Genomic DNA, 22623 nt, shown 5'->3' with positions numbered 1-22623 from the left:
ATTAATTGACTAGATTGTCTACTCAGCATGCCACCACTAGATGAATCAACTCCATATTTATTTATATTTTTATTTTTAGGGTAGCCTGGGTGGCTCAGCAGTTTAGCACTGCCTTCGGCCCAGGGTATGGTCTTGGAGTCCCAGGATCAAGTCCCACATCAGGCTCCCTGCATGGAGCCTGCCTCTCCCTCTGCCTGTGTCTCTGCCTCTCTCTCTCTCTCTCTCTCTCTCTCTCTCTGTGTGTCTCTATGAATAAAAAAGAAAAAAAGAGAAAGAAATATATTTTTATTTTTATGTTTATATATTTTATATGTATCTATTTTATGTATCAATTTTTGTATATCAATACATACATATATATTTTTTAAGATTTTATTTATTTATTCATGAGAGACATAAGCAGAGAGAGAAGCAGGGAGCCCAACGTGGGACTCCATCCCAGGACCCCGGGATCACGCCCTGAGCCAAAGGCAGGCACTCAACCACTGAGCCACCAGGTGCCCCAGGAATTTTTGTTTTTTGATTTCACTTAATTGTTCTTGCTTCATAATGCACAGCACAGATTTTTTGGTTCACGTTCCTTCTCTCACCATCATATTCAGGCCTTCTCTCTGCCCTCTAGAATTCTTCCTCTTCGTCCTCCTTTCTTCTCCCTTCCTCCTCCTCCTCCTCTCTCTGTCTTTCATAGAGTGGGTGAGAGGTGATGGTTGTCATGACTAAACTTGCCCATACTTTCCTGGAAAAAAAAAATTGTGATCTTCCTAGGAAGTATTCCTGCCTTTCTCTTTCCTCTGAATTACAGCTCTCTAGGTGTAATTTATTGGCATTATTTTTTTTCTCTTTGTAAGCTTTTATTGAGAAGACACTATATCTGTTAAAAAGGCAAAAAGGCTTCTAAGAACATCTAGGCCAACACCAATTCCAGGTATGTTTTTTTTAAGATTTTATTTATTTATTCATGAGAGACACAGAGAGAGAGGCAGAGACGCAGGCAGAGGGAGAAGCAGGCTCCTTGTGGGGAACCTGATGCGGGACTTGATCCCAGGACCCCAGGATCACGACCTGAGCCTAAGGCAGATACTCAACTGCTGAACCACCCAGGCGTCCCCAGTTATGGTTTTTTGATGAGCCTATATAGTTGGAAAGGGTCACTGCATTATGTCATTTATTCACAGATAAACATGACTTTCTCTAAAGTGCTAGGGACTTCATTGAATGAAGCTAGTTCTGAAAATGCCATTTTGAATTTGTACTAAAGGAAGATGAAGTTTTGTATGTATTACATTTATAAAGTGTATGTATGTGTACACATATGTGTGATGTTTACGTATGTGTGTAAACATTGGCTAAAATGCATTTCCCCGCTTCTCTTTTTTTTCTTCCTCTAGTCTTCCTGTGACTTTTACCTTTTTTGACAGAAATCTAAAAATACATACTCAAGAACCTGATGGAGAAATTTCTGTAAATTTTAGATTTATTTTACCTAGGTAATCTGCACAATTATGGTTATTTGTAGGTATATACTACTCAGTTTTTTTTTCCTTCTCTTCAGAGAAAAAGAAAAAAAAAATGTTCTCCCCCTCCCTCCTCTTGCCTCTCCAGCTCAATCTCCTTATTTTTTTATTTTCGTATTTCATGTTTTAGCAGCCTTCACTGCAACCTGATAATATTCCCGGTATTTCCTTTAATGCTATATTCTGAGTCACTTAAAAAAAAAGGTATGAATTGTAAAAGCATTTCTTTCCTTCCTGTGTCAACATTTGAAATGAAAAGCAAAGAGTCTTCTTTTTCTTGTTGCAAATTCCAGCAGCAGGGCTTGTGTGGCATGCTGTCTGTCCTTCCTGCTTTTCATTCCTGCCAAGGTCCCTTAGCCGCCCCAGGGAGTGGTTGATTCCTGAGTGAACAGTGGATGGGTGTGACAGATGCCCCCAGGCGTATGTCCGGAGTGGGGAGGAAACTCCCCTTCCTCTCCAGTCTACAGAGAATCGCTTCAGTCGGTGTCCTCGGTGACAGCGGAACATGGCCAATGTCGGGGGCAGCCTCTGTTTCTGTTCTTGGACTGCAAGTCCGAATGCTCAGCATGGACTTGCTTCTGGATAGCTTTGTGCCTCCGATGCAATGCAGAGCATTTCATGTTGCACAAAAGGATTCACGCAGATTTTGACACAAAACTTAAAGATTCCTGTGCACTGGAGAGGAGAGTCTGTGTGAGTTTGAGACATTAACCTTGGCACCTTTACTCCATTAGAACTAGGCAGCTTAAAATGACAAAAGGTAGTGAGTAAAATAAAAGCTTCTTTTCCTTAAAATTATATTATCGTTAATCAACTGTCCTTCCTGCCCTCTGAACACCATTATACTAGTAAGATTACCCAGTACTCTAAATTAGCGACTATACACCTGCTAAAAGTATGCATTCTAGAGCTAGCATGTTATTTTTATTTTTTTTTAAGATTTTATTTATTTATTCATGAAAGACGCACAGAGGGAGGCAGAGACACAGGCAGAGGAAGAAGCAGGCTCTCTGCAGGGAGCCCAATGTGGGACTCGATCCCAGGACCCCAGGATCACACCCTGAGCCAAAGGCAGATGCTCAGCCGCTGAGCCACCCAGGTGTCCTCGCATGTTATTTTTAAATGCTTCTAAAGTTAAACAGAAGCTCACCTTCAGGAATTGCCTTAATTCAGTAAGATGTGCAGAGGTGGGCAGCTACGTGGTCCCATGGATCAGTGACAACACAAGAGTCACAAGACTTTTTCTCCACAAACAACTCATGTCTCTCCACCTACTGGGCTCTAGACCTGTTCATATATTCAAATCATTGTAAAGAAATCGGACTCAGGGTCACCATGACAACCTTAATACCTCCTTACACTCTTAATAGTGCTTCTGAATTGAACTTTTCTATTGAACTACCAGGCCGGTAGACTAATATTCCTTATATACCTGGATCACTTTCTTTTGAGAAAAGATAAAAGTACTCCAAAAATACAAATAAAGTTTAGCAGAGGACAGCAGAGGAAAAGCTGCTTTATCTCTTCTACCTTTGAATAAAGGTTAATAGAATAACTTTGGAATTAGATCAGGCTCAAAACCTTGCTCTCCCACTTGGATGGCTCCATTCAAAGTGAATCTCTATAAATTCTCTTATCTGTAAAATGAGTGTAATGGTTATGTGGAAATAAATGAAGACTAACCAAATGAGAACAAGCTCTGTTGTTATACATGATCTGGCCATTGCCCATTTTTATAGTCAGTCTCTTAGTTGCACCCATGAAAAGCATCATCACGGTGTGATCATGTACCACATGCTCATTAAATAGAAGTACAGTCTCTGTAGGTGTTTGAAACCACTTCTATCTGATACGTTTTTCTTGATGTCGGTGCTGGAGTTTGGATCAGAACTGGGTGAATGTGGAGGAAGTCAGCTTGTTCTTCCTGAGGAATTACGTCAGTTGGAAAGGCATATCAGTTGTAGACAAATTGCCTGTGAATTTGTTAGGAGAATCTGAAATTGTTCATCCCATTCATTTCACTCCTGGGAACTGTCCAAGCCCAAAAGAAACTCCTAAGTCTTAATAGGTCTCTAAATTCATCCTGAGTTTAGGATGTATCTGGGGAGACAAATGAGCTTAAAGCTATTGCAGGTATTAGAGGTTCTATGACAAGAATTCTCATGTGATGAGAGACAAGGCACCTTATCCTGAACAGGTAGGTGTCTTGTTCCTCACTGTATCTCCAGCATCTACCACGATGCCTGCAACATAGTATATACGTAACCAGCAGTTGAATGAATGAATAAGTGAATAAATGGATGAATTTCCCAACTTAGATCAAGGAGCTATTATGAAAATAAGAGGTGTCACCTTGCCTACTACTTGCTATGTAATTTAGATATTCCCGTATGTTCCTTTTTTTCGCCAGAACTCCTAAAATCTGGTTGAACTAAAAATAACCAAGCGATTGATCACAGAATTTATAATGATAGGCAAAGTCACAAATGACTATTTTGGTCACCATCTCTCCCCCTCCAAATGCAGAATTCTGGAAAGGAAATGTGAATGAACACATTAAATGGAATTTTAAAGCACTGTTCAATGAGCAGGAAAGATGACTCAAAGTAACTTCTTATTAGCATCCATGTGAAGTGGTACCAAATTTGAACTTTAAAAATGTTAAAGTTATTCAAATGATTTCACAGAAATATATTCCAAGCCAGTTGGTTCACACAGCCTTTTGGAGACCATACACATCCACATGACAGGCACAGTTTCTTGCCTTTTGTATGACAGAGTCCTCGAGGACAAGGATTTCAAGACAAGAGACATGGCTTAGCATCCAGCCATTACTAGTGTGCACTGCATCCCCACACATCCATTTATCCATCCATTTGTTCATTTATTCGGTCACTTACATAACATTGATTGGCCACGCAGAATTTCTCAGGCAGTAGGGCTAAAAAGTGAATCTACTATTCCTGCCCTCGAAGAGCTTGGTTTATGATGTGAGATCAATGATGAACACAAGTGCAGCTGAAGACAGGGTCTGGCGGAACTTATTCATTCAGTTATAAGATCTGAAGCACAAAACGATAACTACAGTCTTTGCCCTTGAAAAGAACTTCTATTCTTGTCAGCAGAAAACTCGTGTACACAGATATTTAAGATAGAATGTGGTAGGTGGAGGCAGGCCCTTAGAAGGCAGACAAAAATTCAGACTTGGGAATTCTCATACCTTCCTTCTCCTTAGCCCTACATCTTTCACATAGCTTGGGGTGGGGTATGTATAAATGGAAATGGAATCAAAATTCATTTTTTATTGATAAGTAAGCATGGTGTTTGCTCTAGGTATGAAACAGGTAATTGCTAATACGTTGCATTGGCCGATAAATTCTGAGATAGGCAGCAGAGGTCAGACTATGAACAGCAGCCTTAAGAATATGAAAGATATTCTATCCCTGGTCACAGTAAAATGAACAGAGAGTGGATTTAATATACCACTAAAACTATGAAAAACACATGAAACACAGGTGATGTGATTGGCTAGGGCACATTAATAACCATTGCCAAAGAGTGTAAAATGAAGTCTGTATCCATTTAAATAACATGATAATTAGAGGAGAGAGCAGAGTGCTTCTTTTTCTCCATGAAAGTGATATTAAACAATTAAGCCTAGGAAGCTGTCCCAAACACAACTTCGATAGATTGGGTCTTTCTGATAGCTTGCACTTTGCTGTACAAAACCTGTTATTTTTCTTCTGATACTGTGTAGCTGCTACCCACAGTTTAATATGGACATGAAGTAATTTTTTTTTCAGGTCTATAAGGAACTTTCTTTTCAAGACAAATGATTACAAATTTTATGGATTTTTAGTAGTCATTGTACATCATCAGAGAAGAATAGGCGCTGTTTGTACTTGCTGTGCTTCTGGCATGGATTAAGAACCTACGCAGAGAATTGTAAAGAAAAGCATTAGCCTTAATTCAGAATTAATCCTTCATAAAGGCCTAACTGCATATTTCCAAATAGTATGTTCATATTTATTTAGGTATTTCCTGAGAGACTGTCAACTTATTGGCACAGGTTATGATCAGTAAATTCCATTAGAAAATAAGGATTTCCAATTCACCATATTGATTTATATACAGTATATGGGCTGCTGAAGTGAGCACTATTTATTTATTTTTTGCACTATTGATTTATATTTAATTAATTAACCTTTTTAGAAAATATAATTTCCCATGTGGTTCAAGAATGGTTAGTTGGTATGTGGCAATGGCTAAGCTCCTGAAATCTCCCTACATGAGGTGACTAGTGCTGTGACTTTTCTTTGGATAGGTACAGTCAATAAATACTGCATTTAATCATTGACAGTGGCATATCCTGTTAACCACAGAAACAGTGGTATCTGTTAAAGAACCATATATACCATTATGACATTTTGGTGCAAACAATAATTTGGACTGTGGTTTTATAGCAATTTCTCAGTGTTATTCTATGAATCAAGTTGTCTTTTTGGTGAATTTATTGATTTTTTGACATTAAATTAACTTCCTTTTGGGGCTCCTGAGGGGCACAGTCAGTTAAGTGTCTGCCTTTGGCTCAGGTCATGATCTCAGGGTCCTTGGACTGAGTTCCACATTGGGCTCCCTGCTCAGCAGGGAGCCTGCTTCTCCCTCTGCCTATGTCTCTGCCTATCTCTCTCTCTCTGTTTCTCATGAATAAATAAATAAAATCTTTAAGAAAAAAAAGGCTTTTACACATCCCAACTATTTTGTTTCCATGTAGTTTCCCTGATTGAATAACAGATTGAGATACGGTTGTATGGACTGGGAAATAGAAATCTCAAACTTCATTTCTTGAGTCTACTTGAGTGTCTGAATAAGTCTTTCAACCCATATGAGTGCAGACTGTATCTTATTAGAAGAAATTAGGACACCTTGATATGTAACTTTTCTCATGCTGGGGTAATGCAATATGTTTATTAGTCATCAGTATACTATTCTACTCTCTGTGCATATATTTGAACTGTATTTTTAAAAATCTTTTAAGAGGCTATTTGTTTCAACTTTTGGTTGAAGCAGCAAACAGAGGAAAAAATAATAATATTTTAAAGCTTTAGTTATTTATTTGAAAAGATGTGTCCCCGTTCCACCTCTTTCAACACATGTGTTATTATGGGTAACAGCTGTGAACTCCAACGCTGGTAGTAAACACGCAGAAAGTCTTTCAATCTTAGCACAAATGGGAGGTCAGAGATGAAGTTCAGACAAAGGCTCTGGCTGGACTGCAGCTACTTTCTGCAGCATCCTGTGTTCGCCACATCCTACTATTATTAGAAATGAGAACTCGCAAGTAAGCAGATTATTTTTTTGTATTGTTTTAAGAAAAAAAAATGAATCACAGGGACAACCTAGGCTTACATTAAAGATATAGGCTAAGGTACAAAACATGATCTGGCGTCAGACCACACTCAGTTAAATTCCTTATACCTAAATCTCTCTTCCAACTTAGGTGTGAAGTCATGGACTAGTCATTAAAGTGCTTCTACTTGGGCCCTACCTCAGACTTTCTAAATCAGAATTTCAGAAAATGGAGTATGGTTATAGGACAATTTTAGATGATTCAAATACCCACAGGGCTTTGTGAACCACCCCCTGACTTTTTATTCACTGATTAAAGGAATCAGTCTTTCAGTTCTGAATCATTCATTTATTGACTTAATATTTATTAAGACACTTTTCATTGCACAGTACTGCGCTAGTTAGCATGTAAAGAATAATACAGTATAAAATACATCTGTGTCAAGCATTTTACTATCTAATTTGGGTGACAAGAGGTATCCTCAATATCTATTAATAAATAAACAAGAGGTATTTGGACTATTAAGTAGTATTAATAGTATAGCATGTAACATCCAGAACAAGAGAAACATCATTCTGTTCTGATCAGATGACACTTGGCATAATAATCTCTCTTGCTTATCACTTTATTTGATTATTAAAACTGCTCTCAGATAGAATATTATTTAACAGCAGGGGAAATTGAGTCCTAGAACTGTCAAAATTCAAAATTGAAAGTTACATGACCATTAGAAAACCGAGAAATAAAATGTGCTCTGTGGCTAACACCTACACCAGTATTCTTCTCACTGTACCTAAATTACACCTCACATAATTTTTCATTGTTGTTACTTAAGCTGAGTCCATTTAGAGATAAAAGAGTTTACTGATAATGAATACTTTGGTGGAAAACCAGACAAGAGAAATAATTCCAAATAACTAAAACTTCCTTCCTCTCAATATGTATTTTATGTTCAGCAACTGAGCCATATAGCAAGGATTTTGTTCTTTAAAATTTGTGAGAGAAGTCCTGCATATGGTGAATGTGTTAGAGGAAAATATAATTATTGTGTTGGTTCATTTTATGTGTCAATTTGGCCAGACTACAGAAGTAAATTTGTGAGGGGAGCCCCAGCATCCTTGAAGAGCTCAGTGATCATTCTTCTCTGCAGGCCAGAATTTATAGTGGGAACTGCTGTCATTAAATTAGGAGACCTAAATGGAGTGGGGATCCTGGTACAGCAGAAGCCAAATGATGACCCTTAATTGCCAAAGTCAAAGTGGTCATGGTTCCATAATGGACAGCAGAATGAAGAACAAATCAGAATAGTCTGACTTGTAGAGAACTAGGGCATTGACTGGTTGATCATGGTGTTCCTAGAAGTGAAATATATAGGAAGCCTACTAAATTCTTCCTTGATCTGTATGAGCAGAAAAGTCCAAGGTCAACTGAACAAAATTTTTAACTTGAATCATAAAAACAGAGTTATGACCCCTTGATCAATCCCCAGATATGAGCCACAATGAAGAGGAAGCCAGGTCCCCTTGAAACAGAACCTCTGAATCTTGCTAAAAATTTATTCTGTTAATCTTTCTCCAGCTATCCCCAAAGGGACATGCAATCTTTAATCAGGGTAACTGTACATTGGAGAAAAAGGAAATGAGCTTTCAAGGACACTGGGCTTACTGGACTTTGGCTCTGAATTGACACTAATTCTAGGGAACCCAAAATAAAATGTCACTCTGGTCTTTTGGTCAAAATAGGAGCTTATGGAGGTCAGGTGATCAATGGGGTTTTAGGTTAGAACCATCTTGCAATGGGCTCAGTAGATGTCTGAACTCATTCTGTGGTTATTTGCTCAGTTCAGAAAGGCATAATTGAGGAACACGTGGGTGGCTCAGTCAGTTAAGCCTCCAACTCGATTTCAGCTTAGATTATGATCTCAGGGTGGTGAGATGGAGCTCTGCATTGGGCTCCATGCTGGACATGGAGCCTGCTTAAGATTCTTTCTCTCCATTTCCCACTGCCCCTCCCTCCCACCCTGCTCACATGCTCGCTCTCTCTCTCTCAAAAAAAAGAAAAATATATATATAGTTTATAAATATTATATTTTATATATTTATATATTAAATATATATTGTTAGATATATATTAAATATTATAATTTATTATATATATAAAATATGTTTAACAACTGGGAGAATTCCCACATTGGTTCCCTGACTTGTGGAGTAAGAATGGCCAAGTGAAAGCCACAGAACTACCTCTACCTAGAAAAATAGTAGACAAAAAGAAATACCTCATTCCTGGAGGGACTGTAGAGCCGAGTGCCACCATCAAAGACTTGAAAGATGCAGAGGTGGTGATTCTCACCGCATTCCCATTTGACTTGCCTATTTGGCCTGTACAGAAGACAGATGGCTTTTGTAGAATGATGGTGGATTGTCATAAGCTTAACACGGTGGTGACTCTGCTATACCAGATGTGGTTTCATTGCTTGAGAAAATTGACACATCTGGTGCCTGATATGTGGCTAATCTGGCAAATGCCTTTTTCTTCATCCCTGTTGATAAAGACTACCAGAAGCAGCTCGCTTTTAGCTAGCAAGGCCAGCAAGACGCCTTCACTGTCCTACCTCAGGGATCTATTAGCTCTGCAGTTCTGGGCCATAATTCAATTTCCAAGAATCTCAATCACCTTGCCCTTCCATAAGATGTAATTTTGATGATTACATTCATTGATGGCATTATGATGATTGGACCTAGTGAGCAAGAAGTAGCAACTGCTGTAGACTTATTTGTAAGCTATCTGTTTCCCAGAGGGTGGTAAATAAATTTCAGGAACCTTCTATCTCAGTGAGAGTTTAGGGGTCCAGTGTTGTAGGGCACATTGAGATATCCTTTCTTAGACAGGGGGTAAGTTGCTGCATCTGGTTCATCTTACAACCAAAAAAGAGGCACAATGCCTAGTGGGCCTCTTTGAATTTTGGAGGTAACATAGTCTTCATTTGGGTGTGCTGTGCTGGCCCATTTAGTGAGTAACCCAAAAAGCTACCAGTTTTGTGTGGGGCCCAGAACAAGATAAGGCTCTGCAATAGGCCCAGTTGCAGTGCAAACTGTCCTGCCACTTAAGCCATATAATCCAGCAGATCCATTGGTGCTTCAAGTGTCCCTAGCAGAGAGAGGTGCTGTTTGGTGCCTTCTGCAGGACTCTATTGGTGAATCACACCACAGACTCTCAGGATTTGAGAGTACAGTCTTGCCATCCTTTATGGGTAGGTAACTATACTCCTCTTAAGAAACAGCTTTAGACTTGCTATTGGGCCTTCATAGAGACTGAACACCTAACCATGGGCCACCAAACTATCATGCAACTTGAGCTGCCCATCATGAACTGGATCTTATCTTACTCCCCAACCAAACCATAGAGTTGGGCATGCACACCAGCACTTCATCATCAAATAGAAATTGTATGTATCTGATCAGGCCCAAGAAAGCCCTAAAGACACAAGTAATTTACATGAAGAAGTGGCCCAAATGCCTGTGGTCCCCACTAGGACTACGCTACTTTTTCTCTCTCAGCTTACATCCATGACCTCGTGAGGAAATCCCTATAAACAATTGGTGGAAGAAGAAGAGATGATATATAGTTACCACACAAAGTGAACAACTGCTTCTCTTTGGGACATCCCCTGAAGGACAATGGGAATAGAATGTCAAGTGACACTCAGTGAACAGAATGTCAAGCAGTGCACCTGGCTATTCACTTTACTTGCAAGGAGAAATGGCCAGATTTGCAACTGTGTACTAATTTATAGCCTGTGACCAATATTTTGCCTGGGTGGTCAGGGCCTTTGAAAAAAACATGATTGGAAAATTTATGACAGGAGAGACTGGGGAAGAGGCATATGGAATGGACAAAAATATGAAGATACTTGTGTACCTCATGAATATTTACCAAAGAGTGACCATAGCAAAGGAAGATTTTAATAATCAAATGGATAAGATGACCTATTCTGTAATATCCAACTACCTCTGTTATGCCCCAGTAGCTCATAAATCAAGTGATCATAGTGGCAGGGATAAAGGTTATGCATGGGCTCAGCAGCACAGACTGGCTCACCAGAACCAACTTCTCTACAAACACACTGGTGAGTGCCCGATTTGCCTGCAGCAGAAACCAACACGGAGTTCTCAGGGTGATAAGCTAGCTACCTAGAGATGGATTGATTACATTGGACTACTTCCATCATGGGCCAGTGTTTTGTTCTTACTGAAATAGAAGATGTGGATTTGCTTTCCCTGCATGTAATGCTTCTACCACAACTACCATGAGTGTACTTATCGAATGCCTATACACCATCATGGTATTCCACACAGCATTGCTTCTGATCAAGGAACTCACTTCAAAGCAAATGAAATGTGGCAAGGGGCTCATGCTCATAAAATTCACTGGTCTTACCATGTTCTCTACCACCCCAAAGCAGCTGGTTTGATAGAATGGTGGAATGGCCTTTAGAAGACTCATTTATAGTGCCAGCCAGGTGGCACTACCTTGAAGGACTGGGCCAAGGTTCTCCAGAAGGCTGTACGTGCTCTGAATCAGCATCCAATAGATGGTGCTATTTTCTCCCATATCCAAGATATGGAGTCCAGGAGTTTTGGGGTGGATATGAGAGTGTCACCACTCACTATTATCCTAGTGGCACACTAGCAAAAATTTTCTCCCTCTCTCCATCACCCTATGTTCTGCTGGCCTAGAGAGCTTAGTTCCCAAGGAAAGAATGGTTCCACTAGGAAATGTAACTATGATTCCATTGAACTGGAAGTTTAGATGGCTGCCAGGCCACTTTGGACTCCTCATGCCTCTGAATCAACAGGCAAAGAGGAGAGCCTCCAGGTGGGCTGGGGTGACTGATCCTGACTACAAAGGGGAAATTCCATTGCTACTTCACAAGGGAAGAAAAGAAGAGTAGGTCTGAAATACAGGAGATCTCTCAGAGTATCTCTTAGTAGTACTGTGCCCTGTGATTAAGGTTAATGGAAAGCTGAAATAACCCAGTGCAGGGAGGACTACTGATGGCGCAGGCCCTTTATCCTACCAGGTAAAGAATCATAGCCAGCTGATGTGCTTGCTGAGGAGACAGTGGAAGAAGATATTTATAAACACCAGCTGCAGCCATGTGACTAATTATAGAAATGAGGATTGTAATTGTCATGACTATATTTTCTTGTTTTATTATGAATACATTGTGTGTATAAAACAAATATGTTTGTTTTCCTTACCATCTGATCCTCTTATCATGTAACATAACATGTATTGATTTTATATCATAGTATTTAAATACTTTCAACTTTATGTCATAGTATTTAAGTTATGGGATATTAAGAAGAGGAGTAAACATTACCCAAAGACTTTGCATTCTCTTCTGGGGAAAGTGTGTTTTAATTGTATGCGAAATAGTTGTATAATGTTGGACAGAAGTATGAGTTTATTTGGATTTCTGTGAGTATAAAGTTGACAAGAGTGGACTTATGATGTTTATTTTTATATGTCAACTTCGTTAGGCTACAGTGCTGGATACCAGTTAAACATTATTCTGGATGTTTCCGTTAAGGTGTTCTTTGAATGAGATTAGCATGGACATCAAGGACTTTGGGTAAAGCAGATTATCCTCCATAATGTGAGTGGGCCTCATCCAATTAATTGAAGGCTTTAATGGAACAAAGACTGACCTCCCCCAAGAAAGAATTCTGCCTTTTACCTTAAACTGCAGCTTTTCCTTGAATCTCTAACCTGCAGATTTTGGATTGACCAAGCCTCCATAATCTCATGAGTCAATTTTTTAAGAACGCCTTTTTAAAGACTTCCTCTGACATCTGCATTTAATTTCTTAAATCTATCATCCTCCGTTTCTCTCCCCATCTTCTTCTCCCCTCCCTCTCCCTCTTTCTTTGCTCTTCCCTCTCTCTCCCTGTCCCAGTCTCTCCCCCACCCTCTCTCTTTCCCTTTCCCTCCCTCCTTTCTCCTTCCTGTCTCTGTCTCTCTTTCTCCCTCTGTCTACAGATAGATGGGTAGGTACATAGATATTCTATGTCCTGTCATCTTTTTTAAAAAAATAGTCTTTAGTTCTAAGCAGAGCATGAAAAAGTAGGTTAGCTTATTATCTATTCAGTTGGGTTCCTTTGGTCATTGTGTTAATAGATCAAGCATCCTTTTATTTATAACCCGACCCAATTTATAATTCATCAAGATAAAATAGGAAGCATCAAGATTTTCATTTGATTGTGACTCTCTTGATACCATTTTAGAATCTTCATATGCTGCCTGTTGTTTGACTTACCTGTAATCAATAATTATGATACCATGTGTTTTCGTAATGCCTTATTATTTAGAGAAAATGTTTACGTATTAATTAGTCACATCTAACACAGTGTGTTGCACATAGTAGGCAGTCCACACACCTATTTAATCAATTATGATGAAATAATGAGTTTAGGTCATATTATTTTCTTTTTCATTTTTTTAAGACTTATGTATTTATTTGAAAGAGTGTATGAGTGGGGAGGTGGGGCAGAAGGAGAGAGAGTCTCAAGCAGACTCCCCACTGAGCACTGAACCCAACACAGGCTCCATCTCACCACCCTGAGATCATGACCTGAGCTGAAACCAAGAGTTGGATGCTCAACCAACTGAGCCACCCAGGGGCCACTCCTTTTTTTTGGGGGGGGGGGCACTCCTTTTTAATTCTTGTTAAATTTGGAGGGTTCTTTGAAGACTTACTAATGAGCTAAGCAGAAGGAAACTAGGAAGACTGTGTTAATGTGATTAATTTTGAGTTCCTAAAGCCAGATGGGAAAATGATACAGGTTTGCTCCAGAACTGAGAGTGATAGGAACTATTGTCAAGTTATTTTACTCATTTGGAAATGTTCATGTCTCTGTTCATGTGTGTCTGTGTGTGCATTGGCCTACTCAAGCTGCTATGATAAAATACTATAGACTGGGTGGCTTTAACAGACATTTATTTTCTTACAGTTTTGGAGGCTACAAGTCCATGATTCATGGGCCAGCAAGTTCAGTTTCTGGTGGGAACTCTCCTCTTCACATAGTAAATAACTGCTTTCTCTCTCTGGACTCACACAGCCTTTCCATGGTGCCTCTTTGAGAGACTGCTCTCTGGTATCTCTTCTTACTATCATTATGGCACAGGTCCTGTCAGGTTAGGGCCCTACCCTGATGACCTCTTGTAACCCAAAGGCCTTATATCCAAATACCATCACAGTAGGGGGTAGGGTTTCAATATATGTGTTTGTAGGGGACATAATTCAGTCCATAACAGCGTGTAATGTCAGTTGAGCCACACTTTAAAAAATAATTTAAGTACATTTTAAACTAAGGAGGTTTGTTTTTGCAAATTTCTTTGTACCTTTTTGTGTCCACAGCAAAAGAAGAAAGTATAAAAATACTGCCTGCCGTTACTTTCTGAGAACTACTTTTTTAAAGTATGTATTATTAAACTACCTTTTAAATCATGGAAAGAAATTATAGATATGAAATGAGACTCTTTCCTTTGAATCCTATCACACGGTTAAACAGCTACTGTCATTTATTTCACTCACCTGCCAATCTTTCCCAGAGGTATTCGTAATGGACATTATGATATTTTCACAAACTTATGTGGTCTCCTTTTATTCATTGAATAATATTTTGTAAATGCATTTATGCAATTAATTCAACACACATATTGGGATAATTTCAACCGTTCAGTTTTGATGAAGCAGAACAACTTTCATTTGCTGAATTTTACAAAATAGCATCAATTTTCTTCAATAGATCGGCCCATATTACCGTGTCCATTGCCAACCAACACTCCATTTGCCTACCTCATTTATCTCTTAACGCACACAGGATCTTTGAATCTTCAAAGAAGGCACAGAATTACATAGAGATGATATTGGCTCAATTTATCCATAGTATTATTTATATTCAGCAACCAAGACTGATGGTTTTCCTCAACTGATCTCACGCTGTTCCAATTACCATTCTTTCCTAAGCTTGCCCATAATTGGGTGAAATTGAAAAGCTTATTCTGTATGGAAGGTGGAGTTCCTAGTCTAACTTAAAGCACAGAGACCAAAAGAAAGTTGGTTTGAAAAAAAGTATAACATCTTTATCTGAAGAAGTTTTCCTTCATCTCCACTTTGAGTATAATCAGGATTTGCCACACATGTCATTTGCTTGGGTAGATGTATGTAGCTATGAACAATTTAATAGAGGTAAAATCCTCTTTGTATTTAGTTTCACAAGCAGAAATTTAAGCCTTGAATATTGACTTTGAATGTGGTATGCTATTATAAAATGAGCATTGAAGAAGGTCCAAGAACAACGATTCTCAGTTTTTCCTGAGATCACATTTGACAAATCTTAGACACATTTTGGGTTGTCATGCCTGGCTGGGGAAGAAGGATGTTATTACCATCTAGTGAGTAGAGGCCTGGGATGCAGCTATATGCTAAACACTTTACATTGTACCAGACAACTGCTCCCCCTGCCCCCACCAAGATTTATCCATCCCAAAACATTAATAGTGCCAAGACCAAGAAACCTTGGTTAAGTAAGATTCCTGGGGGAGGGAGGGGGAAGCACCTTGTTTCTTTTTGTAAAATGCTTTTCTCTAAAGACTATCAAGAAATTTGGATAAACTAGTCTCCCTTAAGTATCTGAATCTTAATTTTTTATTTTCCGGAAGAACCACTCAAAGAATTATTTCCATATGCTGAAACGTGCAAAAAAATGTATATAGCTTGGCACAACAATCATGATTCAGTATTTTGACATCTGTTCTCTAGAGATGAGAACAGCCTCATTTTACTACCAAAAGGAGAGTAAAAACTAGCTATTTCTACTCATGACCATGAGAAATGATCTTAAGGAGAAAAAAGGCTCCAGAATAGAAAGGAAGACTCTAAGCTGCCTACAGCCTATTCACTACTATTCCCAGTACCTAGATAGTTTCTGGCACATAGTAGACATTCAATAAAAATACCCTGGCTGACTTTCAGAGGCCCCCTCATTTTTCATTCAAGCATCATATACCCTACGTTACACAGGATGATTCTGAAAATTGTCAAAGTGGCTTAGGCTTCCTACAAGCCATATCATGAGCATGAGGAACAGGAAATGTTCCTTTGCTCTCTGCGCTGGCAATCAAAAGATATGAAAGGCAAACCATGACTGGTCAGCTGGTCCTAAACATATTCCTCCTTCTACAGTTGCCTATCATCCATTACTGAATGTAAATTAATTTTTAAAATAATTATTTTAATGAATTATATTCAGGATTAGTAATTCCGAGACTTTGCAAGTTTAATATATGGAACAGAATTCAGAGAGTCAAATTTTATATAAGAGTTTCTCAGGCCAGGAACTATGCCATATATTGAGAGTGGGGCAAGAAGTAGAAAATCATCTCTGATACAGCTTTGATCTGAGGATGAGGAATTCTTGGACATTTTTCAGAGTCACTTGCCTTGATTGGAGTCTTGGCCACACTCCTCTGCCACCTGCTCTTGAAAATTGGGTAATGAGTGCCACGAAATACTGATTTGTTTTGTTTTCCTGTCAGAGAACTCAGTGTACTCTGCCGTGGTTTTGGTGTGTTTGAGAAGTATTTGGACTCCAGACAGAGCAGGAAAATTCTATTATTTGGGGACACATCAAGTCTTCCTTTGTCCTATCAAGAAATGAACTCATTAGAAATATACTACCTGCTTCCTAAAAAATTTTTGTCACAGGTTACAAAACTGCGTCTGGGATCAAAATTTCTTAAAAGGATATTCACATTTCTAGAAAATATGACAACACTAAAGCATATAAGAGTGCAAAACAAGCATCTGATCTCTTTAGAACAAAGGAGGTTGGAGATAACTCTATCCAAACTCAGTTCCTCTTCTATGTTTTCCTTCCAGCCATGCTCATTTAGACCAAATATAGTAAAGGAGTATGGTGCTGAAACATTTTCATACATAAAGGAACTGGCAAGGTTTATCATCAAGTAGAGTTGCATTTGGGGAAAACAGTTTACTTGGCTTGATGACTGATTGAGTTGTAAATCATCTCCTATTTCCAAAAGAAGGTATATAAAATGCATAAGATAGAGCACTTAAAATAAATGTCAAAAGGAAAAAACAGGAACTATTAAGAGGAAAAAAATGTATAACCAGTGACTATATTAATAACTAATACTTACTGAATATATACTATAGGTAATATCTCTAAGAGTTTTCTTTTTTAATTGATGTATAATTAACAGAGTGTTATATTAGTTTCAGATGTACAATATATAATTCAACAATTTTTATATTGCTTAGAGCTCATGATGATAAATGTACTCTCAATCTCCTTTATCTATTTCACCCATCCCCCTACCCACCTGCCCTCTGGCAACCATCACTTTGTTCTCTGTATTTAAGAATCTGCTTATTTGTCTCTTTTTCCTTTGTTTGCTTTGTTTCTTAAATTTCACCAGAGAATGAAATACTATAGTATTTGTCTTTCTCTGACTTATTTCACTTAGCGTTAATCTTCTGGGTCCATCCATATTGTTGCAAATTGCAAGATTTCATTCTTTTTACGAAGTAATATTCCATTGTATATTATGTATGCCACATCTTCTTCATCCATTCACCTATTGAGGGACATTTAAGTAATTTTTATATCTTAGCTATTGCAAATATGCTTCAGTAAACATAGAGGTACAGATATCTTTTCAAATAAGTGTGGGTTTTTTGTTTTCTTTAGGTATATACCTAATAGTGGAATTACTGGACCATTGGTAATTCTATTTTTTTTTTTTTTTAAGAATTCTTTATACTGTTTTCCACAGTGGCTGCACCAAATTGCATTCCCACCAACAGTGTACAAGAGTTCCATTTTCTCCACATCCTCACCAACACTTGTTATTTCTTGTCTTTTTGATTCTTCCCATTCTGACAAGTTCTAAGGTGATAACTCATTATGGTTTTGATTTGCATTTCCCTGATGATGAGTGATGTTGAGCATCTTTTCATCTGTCTGTTAGCCATTTATATGTCTTCTTTAGAAAAATGTCCATTCCTGTCCTCAGCCCATTTTTAATCAGAGTATTTAGGGGGTTTTGATGTTGACTTGTATGAGTTCTCTATATATTTTGGATATCAATCCCTTATTGGATACATCATTTGCAAATATCTTCTCCCATTCATAGGCTGCCTTGTCATTTTGTATTGATGGTTTCTTTTGGTGTGTAATAGCTTTTTATTTTGGTGTGGTCCCAATAGTCTATATTTGCTTTTGTTTCCCTTGTCTGAGGAGACACATCTAGAAAAATGTTTCTATGGCCAATGCCAAAGAAATTACTGCCAGTGTTTTCTTCTAGGAGTTTATGGATTCAGGTCTCACATTTAGGTCTTTAGTCCTATTTTGAGTTTATTTTTGTATATGGTGTAAGAAGGTGGTCCAGTTTCATTCTTTTGCATGTAGCTGTCCAGTTTTCCAAGCATCATTTAATCAATAGACTTTTTCCATTGTATAATCTTGCCTCCTTTATTGTAGATTAATTTTCCATATAAGCATGGTTTATTCCTGGGCTCTCTAGTCAGTTCTCTTGATCTACGTGTCTATTTTTGTGCCGATAGAATACTTTTTTGATTACTAAAAGTTTTTGTAATATATTGACTCATATAATCCTTGGCTCAACATTATTACATGGACACTTTTGTTATCCCCATTTACCTACAATCAAGCTACAAGACAGAGAGATTAATAATTTGCCCAAGGTCACAGAGCTAATAAGTGGCAGAACTAGGATTTGATTTCAGATAGTCTTGCTTAGACCCTGTGTGCTAAACTAGGATGTCATCCTGCCTTCCAAACTTGGTGACAGCACTTTTCTGAGCTTCCAGGCAGGCAAGGCAAGACTCTTCAGTACTTTTCCCAAGTGATAAAAACTTGAGAAAATGATTGGATAGATTGTAATATGAGTAACATTATGATTAATTGCCATTTTCCACAAGATCCAGATGTGTTCTTCAAAATACTGTTTTTCACATCCACCCTCAATAAAAGGGTTCTTTTTTTTTTTTTTTTTTTAGATTTATTTATTTATTTTAGAGAGAGAGAAAGCATGGGAGGGGGAGGGAGGAACAATCTTCAGGCAGACTTCCTGCTGAGCACAGAACCTGACATGGGGCTCAATCTCACAACCCTAAGATCATGACCCAAGCCGAAACCAAGAGCCAGATGCTAAACAGTCTGAGCCACCCAGGTGCCCCAATAAAAGAGGTTTAAGTAGTAACTCAGTGAATATAACTAAAGTGATTTGAAATCCAACTATCCTAAAGTGAATAGCCGTGATGCTTGGATGTGATTTCTCTCATTGGTCCTTATTTTATTTGCATTTGTAACAGTCTGTAATTGTCTTGTCTACATATTTACCTATTTTTGTATTGCTGGCCTCTTCTACTAGAAGGGAGTGTGAGGATCTGTTTGCCTCAGCCATCTGTTTATCTTCGTTTAGCACAGAGTCTGGCATGGCAGGTACTCAAAATTATTTCTTGAGTAAATTCATGAGTGTATGAATCCTCCAAAGGCAAAGAGTTCTGCCGAAGAACAACCTCAAGATCCTTACAGTATAAATTATGATGCTATGTACAATTTATAAATTACGACGAGTAGGAGTTCCTTAAGGAGTTCTTGGTAGGGTAGTCCTGACTGCCATTGACGAGGAAGGGTGCTGACTCTCCTACTTGTTTTCTTCTTCTTCCTGAGCTCTGATGTCAGGGCCAGAGTTGGGTTCTGTAGGATCACCCCACCACCACCCAGCAGCTCACTGGGAACCTGCTGCCGGTGGCAGTGACAGGGACAGAGAGGAAGTCCACACTCACACCGCAGCACTGTTCCCTTCAAAGTTCTTGGCTGCTGCTCTCAATGGACAGTTGTAAAACCAGACTTACAGAGATAACACTTCACGTGGCCTCCCAAGAGCAGGTGGTGCCTCCCCTGAGAGGCCCAGGCCCCAGGCCCACATCTGGCTTCTTCCCACCCCCAGGTCTCTTGTCTCTCAGTGCTCCAGGCAATGGCCTTAAGTGGCCAGAGCCCTGTGTTCCCTGGGCCCTATTTGGGGGCTTAACAAAGCCTCCAGTCCCTGGCCTCGCTCGGCCAACCTTCTCTGCCCTTTGTCTTCTGCAGTGTTTCAACCCTAAGAGGAACACGTAGGGCAAGGCGGACACTAGACCCCTTTTCAGCTCAAGGAAGAGAAAATGTATTTTTTCAGCAATGACTGGGTAGGCCAGGGCCCGTTAGTTTAAGTGAAACCAGAAGGTATTTGCTCCCGGATTTTCTCTAAAGAAAACTGCAGCTGAAATGCTGGTTACATCATAATTCTTAAAAGAATGTAATGGCTGTTCTAAGCTTTGTTTTCACAGGTTACGGGTCCACTCCCAGCCGTGTCATCGACACTCCCGTGACACTGAATTCCTTCTGTTCCCTCCAGGCAGTGCAGCCCGCCACACCTTGCACCTTTGCTCTTGCTCTGGGTTAAAACACCTTCACTCCAGCCCTTCCCTGCCTGCACAGTTCACCTCAGGGCAGGGGTGGGCCTCCCTGAAATTTCCAGATCCTGCTCTACACCCCACATTTGTTTTAGCACTCACATATTATACTTAATGATCTATTTAGATGTCTGTCTCCTCCGTTAGGCTACGAGGAATCTCTTGAGAGCGGGAACCATGTCTTACTCATTTTTATTTTATTTTATTTTATTTTATTTTATTTTATTTTATTTTATTTTATTTTATTTTATTTTTTTGCCGCAATTCCTGGCATAAAGTCTGGCATGCAAAACGGGCTCAATCAATACTGACTGAGATGAATCGTGTTGTCACTAAAATATGGTGCTCTCACTCTGACCTTTTTCTGCATTCGGAACTCCTGGAAGCACTGGAAACATTTTAGATTGTCTGCATTTTAGAACTTCCGAGAATGTAATGTTTTGTTCCTTCTTTTCCTTTTCAGGAACCTCTTTCTGGAGCTATAAAAGACAAAGAGAAGAATCATGTCCATGATTGCAGCTTTCTATAGTGGCAAGTCCATTCTCATTACTGGGGCCACAGGCTTCATGGGCAAAGTGTTGATGGAGAAGCTATTTCGCACCAGCCCTGACCTGAAAGTCATTTACATCCTTGTGAGGCCCAAGGCTGGCCAGACAACGCAGCAGAGGGTTTTCCAGATCCTAAATAGTAAGGTATGCCGTAGGGGAAGAACCCTGGGACAAGGTGACTCACTACAATGTTCCCTGACATCCCCAGACTGCTAGTGGGGGCCAGGATGCCTGGGCAGGTAGAGGAGAGGAAACAGAATAAGATGGCAACCAGCTGCTCACAGAAAACCTGTGATGTTTTCCTGTAACTGAAGAAAGAGGGCCTAGGCCCTAGCCAGGGCAGGTGAGCAGATACTCTATGTTCTGGAAATAACTGAGTAAGAGTCCAAATGCCAAAACCCCCAGTGTGGACTCTCCAAGCTCAAAAGCTGTCAGAATTCAACAAAACTCTTTCCTATACCTTTCTTCTAGATTCAAGGTAGTTCCTGCCCCACCCCTACCTCCCATTTGGGGATGTTCTGTTCTGTTCTGAACAGATAGGATTAGTTAAGTAGCCATGTGATAATACTTCTCGTTGCCCAAACTCCACCCAAGGTTTAGGTGTTATACACTTCTTCTGGGTCACTTGGCATTTCAGTCATCCCAAGGGTTCTTCTCAGGGGAAGGACATGCAAAATGAAATATTATATGCGTAAATAAACATTTGGGTAGCAAACCCTCTCAGCCCAAAAAAGGATTATGCATATCCTCCCATGTTTTACCAACTTGAAGATAGTACTGGCTTTGGTCTCACCAGTATCTGAGCTCAAATTCTGGCTTTTCAATCCATTGTCACTGTACCTTGGAAGCTCTAGTGTGCAGTGTTCAAAGTAGGAGCAACAGCAAACACTTCCCAGGACTGCTACAGGAGTTGAAGGAAAAAAGGCACGTGTCTGGTTTATAGTCCTCTTTAGAATATACGGGGTCATTTAGGGTTGGCAAGAGGAAAATGTAAAGAAGACACTGTCTTACAGTCTCCTTTCCTGTGTGTCAGAATGCTCACATCTAGCAGAGGCAGTGCCTCCAGCGCAGCACACTGCAGACACCCAGTAACCCCGGTGGGCACATCTGTCTGCCAGGCACCAGGATGAGATTTTGGTACAAATGATCATAAAGAGGGACGGCTGGGTGGCTCCGTGGTTAAGCATCTGCCTTGGGCTCAAGGCGTGATCCTGGAGTCCTGGGATCAAGTCCCTCATTGGGCTCCCTCCATAGGGCCTCCTTCTCCCTCTGCCTGTGTCTCTGCCTCTCTCTCTGTGTGTGTCTCTCATGAATGAGTAAATTTAAAAAAACAACAACAAATGATCATCAAGAGAATCAGGAAAGCCTCTCCTTCATCTCATGGTGTGACTCCACAGTGGGACAAGTAATAGTAGTTGCCAGTTACTGGCAGTAGGTGTAGACGCTATTCAAAAGCTTCCTCATGTCTTATTTCATTGATTTTTGCAACAGCCTGTGAAGAAAGAATGACTCGTATCCTCAATTTTTATTTTTATAAAGGGGAAAACTGAGACCTGAAGTGTTAACTTACCCAAGGTCACCCAGCTAGGAAATGAGAAAGTCAGACTTCAGATCTCTTCAGTCTGGCTCTCGAGCCAGTAT

At 39.5% G+C, this 22623-nt stretch overlaps 1 protein-coding gene and 1 long non-coding RNA gene across 11 annotated transcripts in view; one reads left to right on the top strand and one right to left on the bottom strand.

Moving 5' to 3' along the window:
- Nucleotides 1-22623, top strand: part of FAR2 (fatty acyl-CoA reductase 2) — a 132040-nt gene that overhangs the window by 65828 nt on the left and 43589 nt on the right. For 6 of the 9 annotated variants that reach the window (XM_072798476.1, XM_072798475.1, XM_072798482.1 and 3 more), the window contains one exon: nt 20898-21126. In XM_072798476.1, the coding sequence (XP_072654577.1) occupies nt 20938-21126 (189 nt within the window). In that variant the 5' untranslated portion in view covers nt 20898-20937. Of the gene's footprint in view, nt 1-14287; nt 14348-20347; nt 20477-20897; nt 21127-22623 lie in introns of those variants that run through there. The other 3 variants (XM_072798479.1, XM_072798477.1, XM_072798480.1) reach the window with 2 other exon arrangements.
- LOC140617309 (uncharacterized) lies at nt 221-20242 on the bottom strand. 2 transcript variants are annotated; one of them, XR_012017543.1, is made up of 3 exons: nt 19320-20242; nt 9143-9245; nt 221-2189 (listed from the first exon to the last, which is right to left on the bottom strand). It is a non-coding gene; the product is annotated as an uncharacterized lncRNA (long non-coding RNA). The 2 variants fall into 2 exon arrangements; XR_012017544.1 differs by lacking the exon at nt 221-2189 and adding an exon at nt 6651-6829.

Source organism: Canis lupus, chromosome 25, assembly GCF_048164855.1.
Source record: "Canis lupus baileyi chromosome 25, mCanLup2.hap1, whole genome shotgun sequence".
Lineage (NCBI taxonomy): Eukaryota > Metazoa > Chordata > Mammalia > Carnivora > Canidae > Canis > Canis lupus.
The sequence above is the reverse complement of the archived record's forward strand: the minus strand, read 5'-3'. Positions and strand labels throughout refer to the sequence as shown.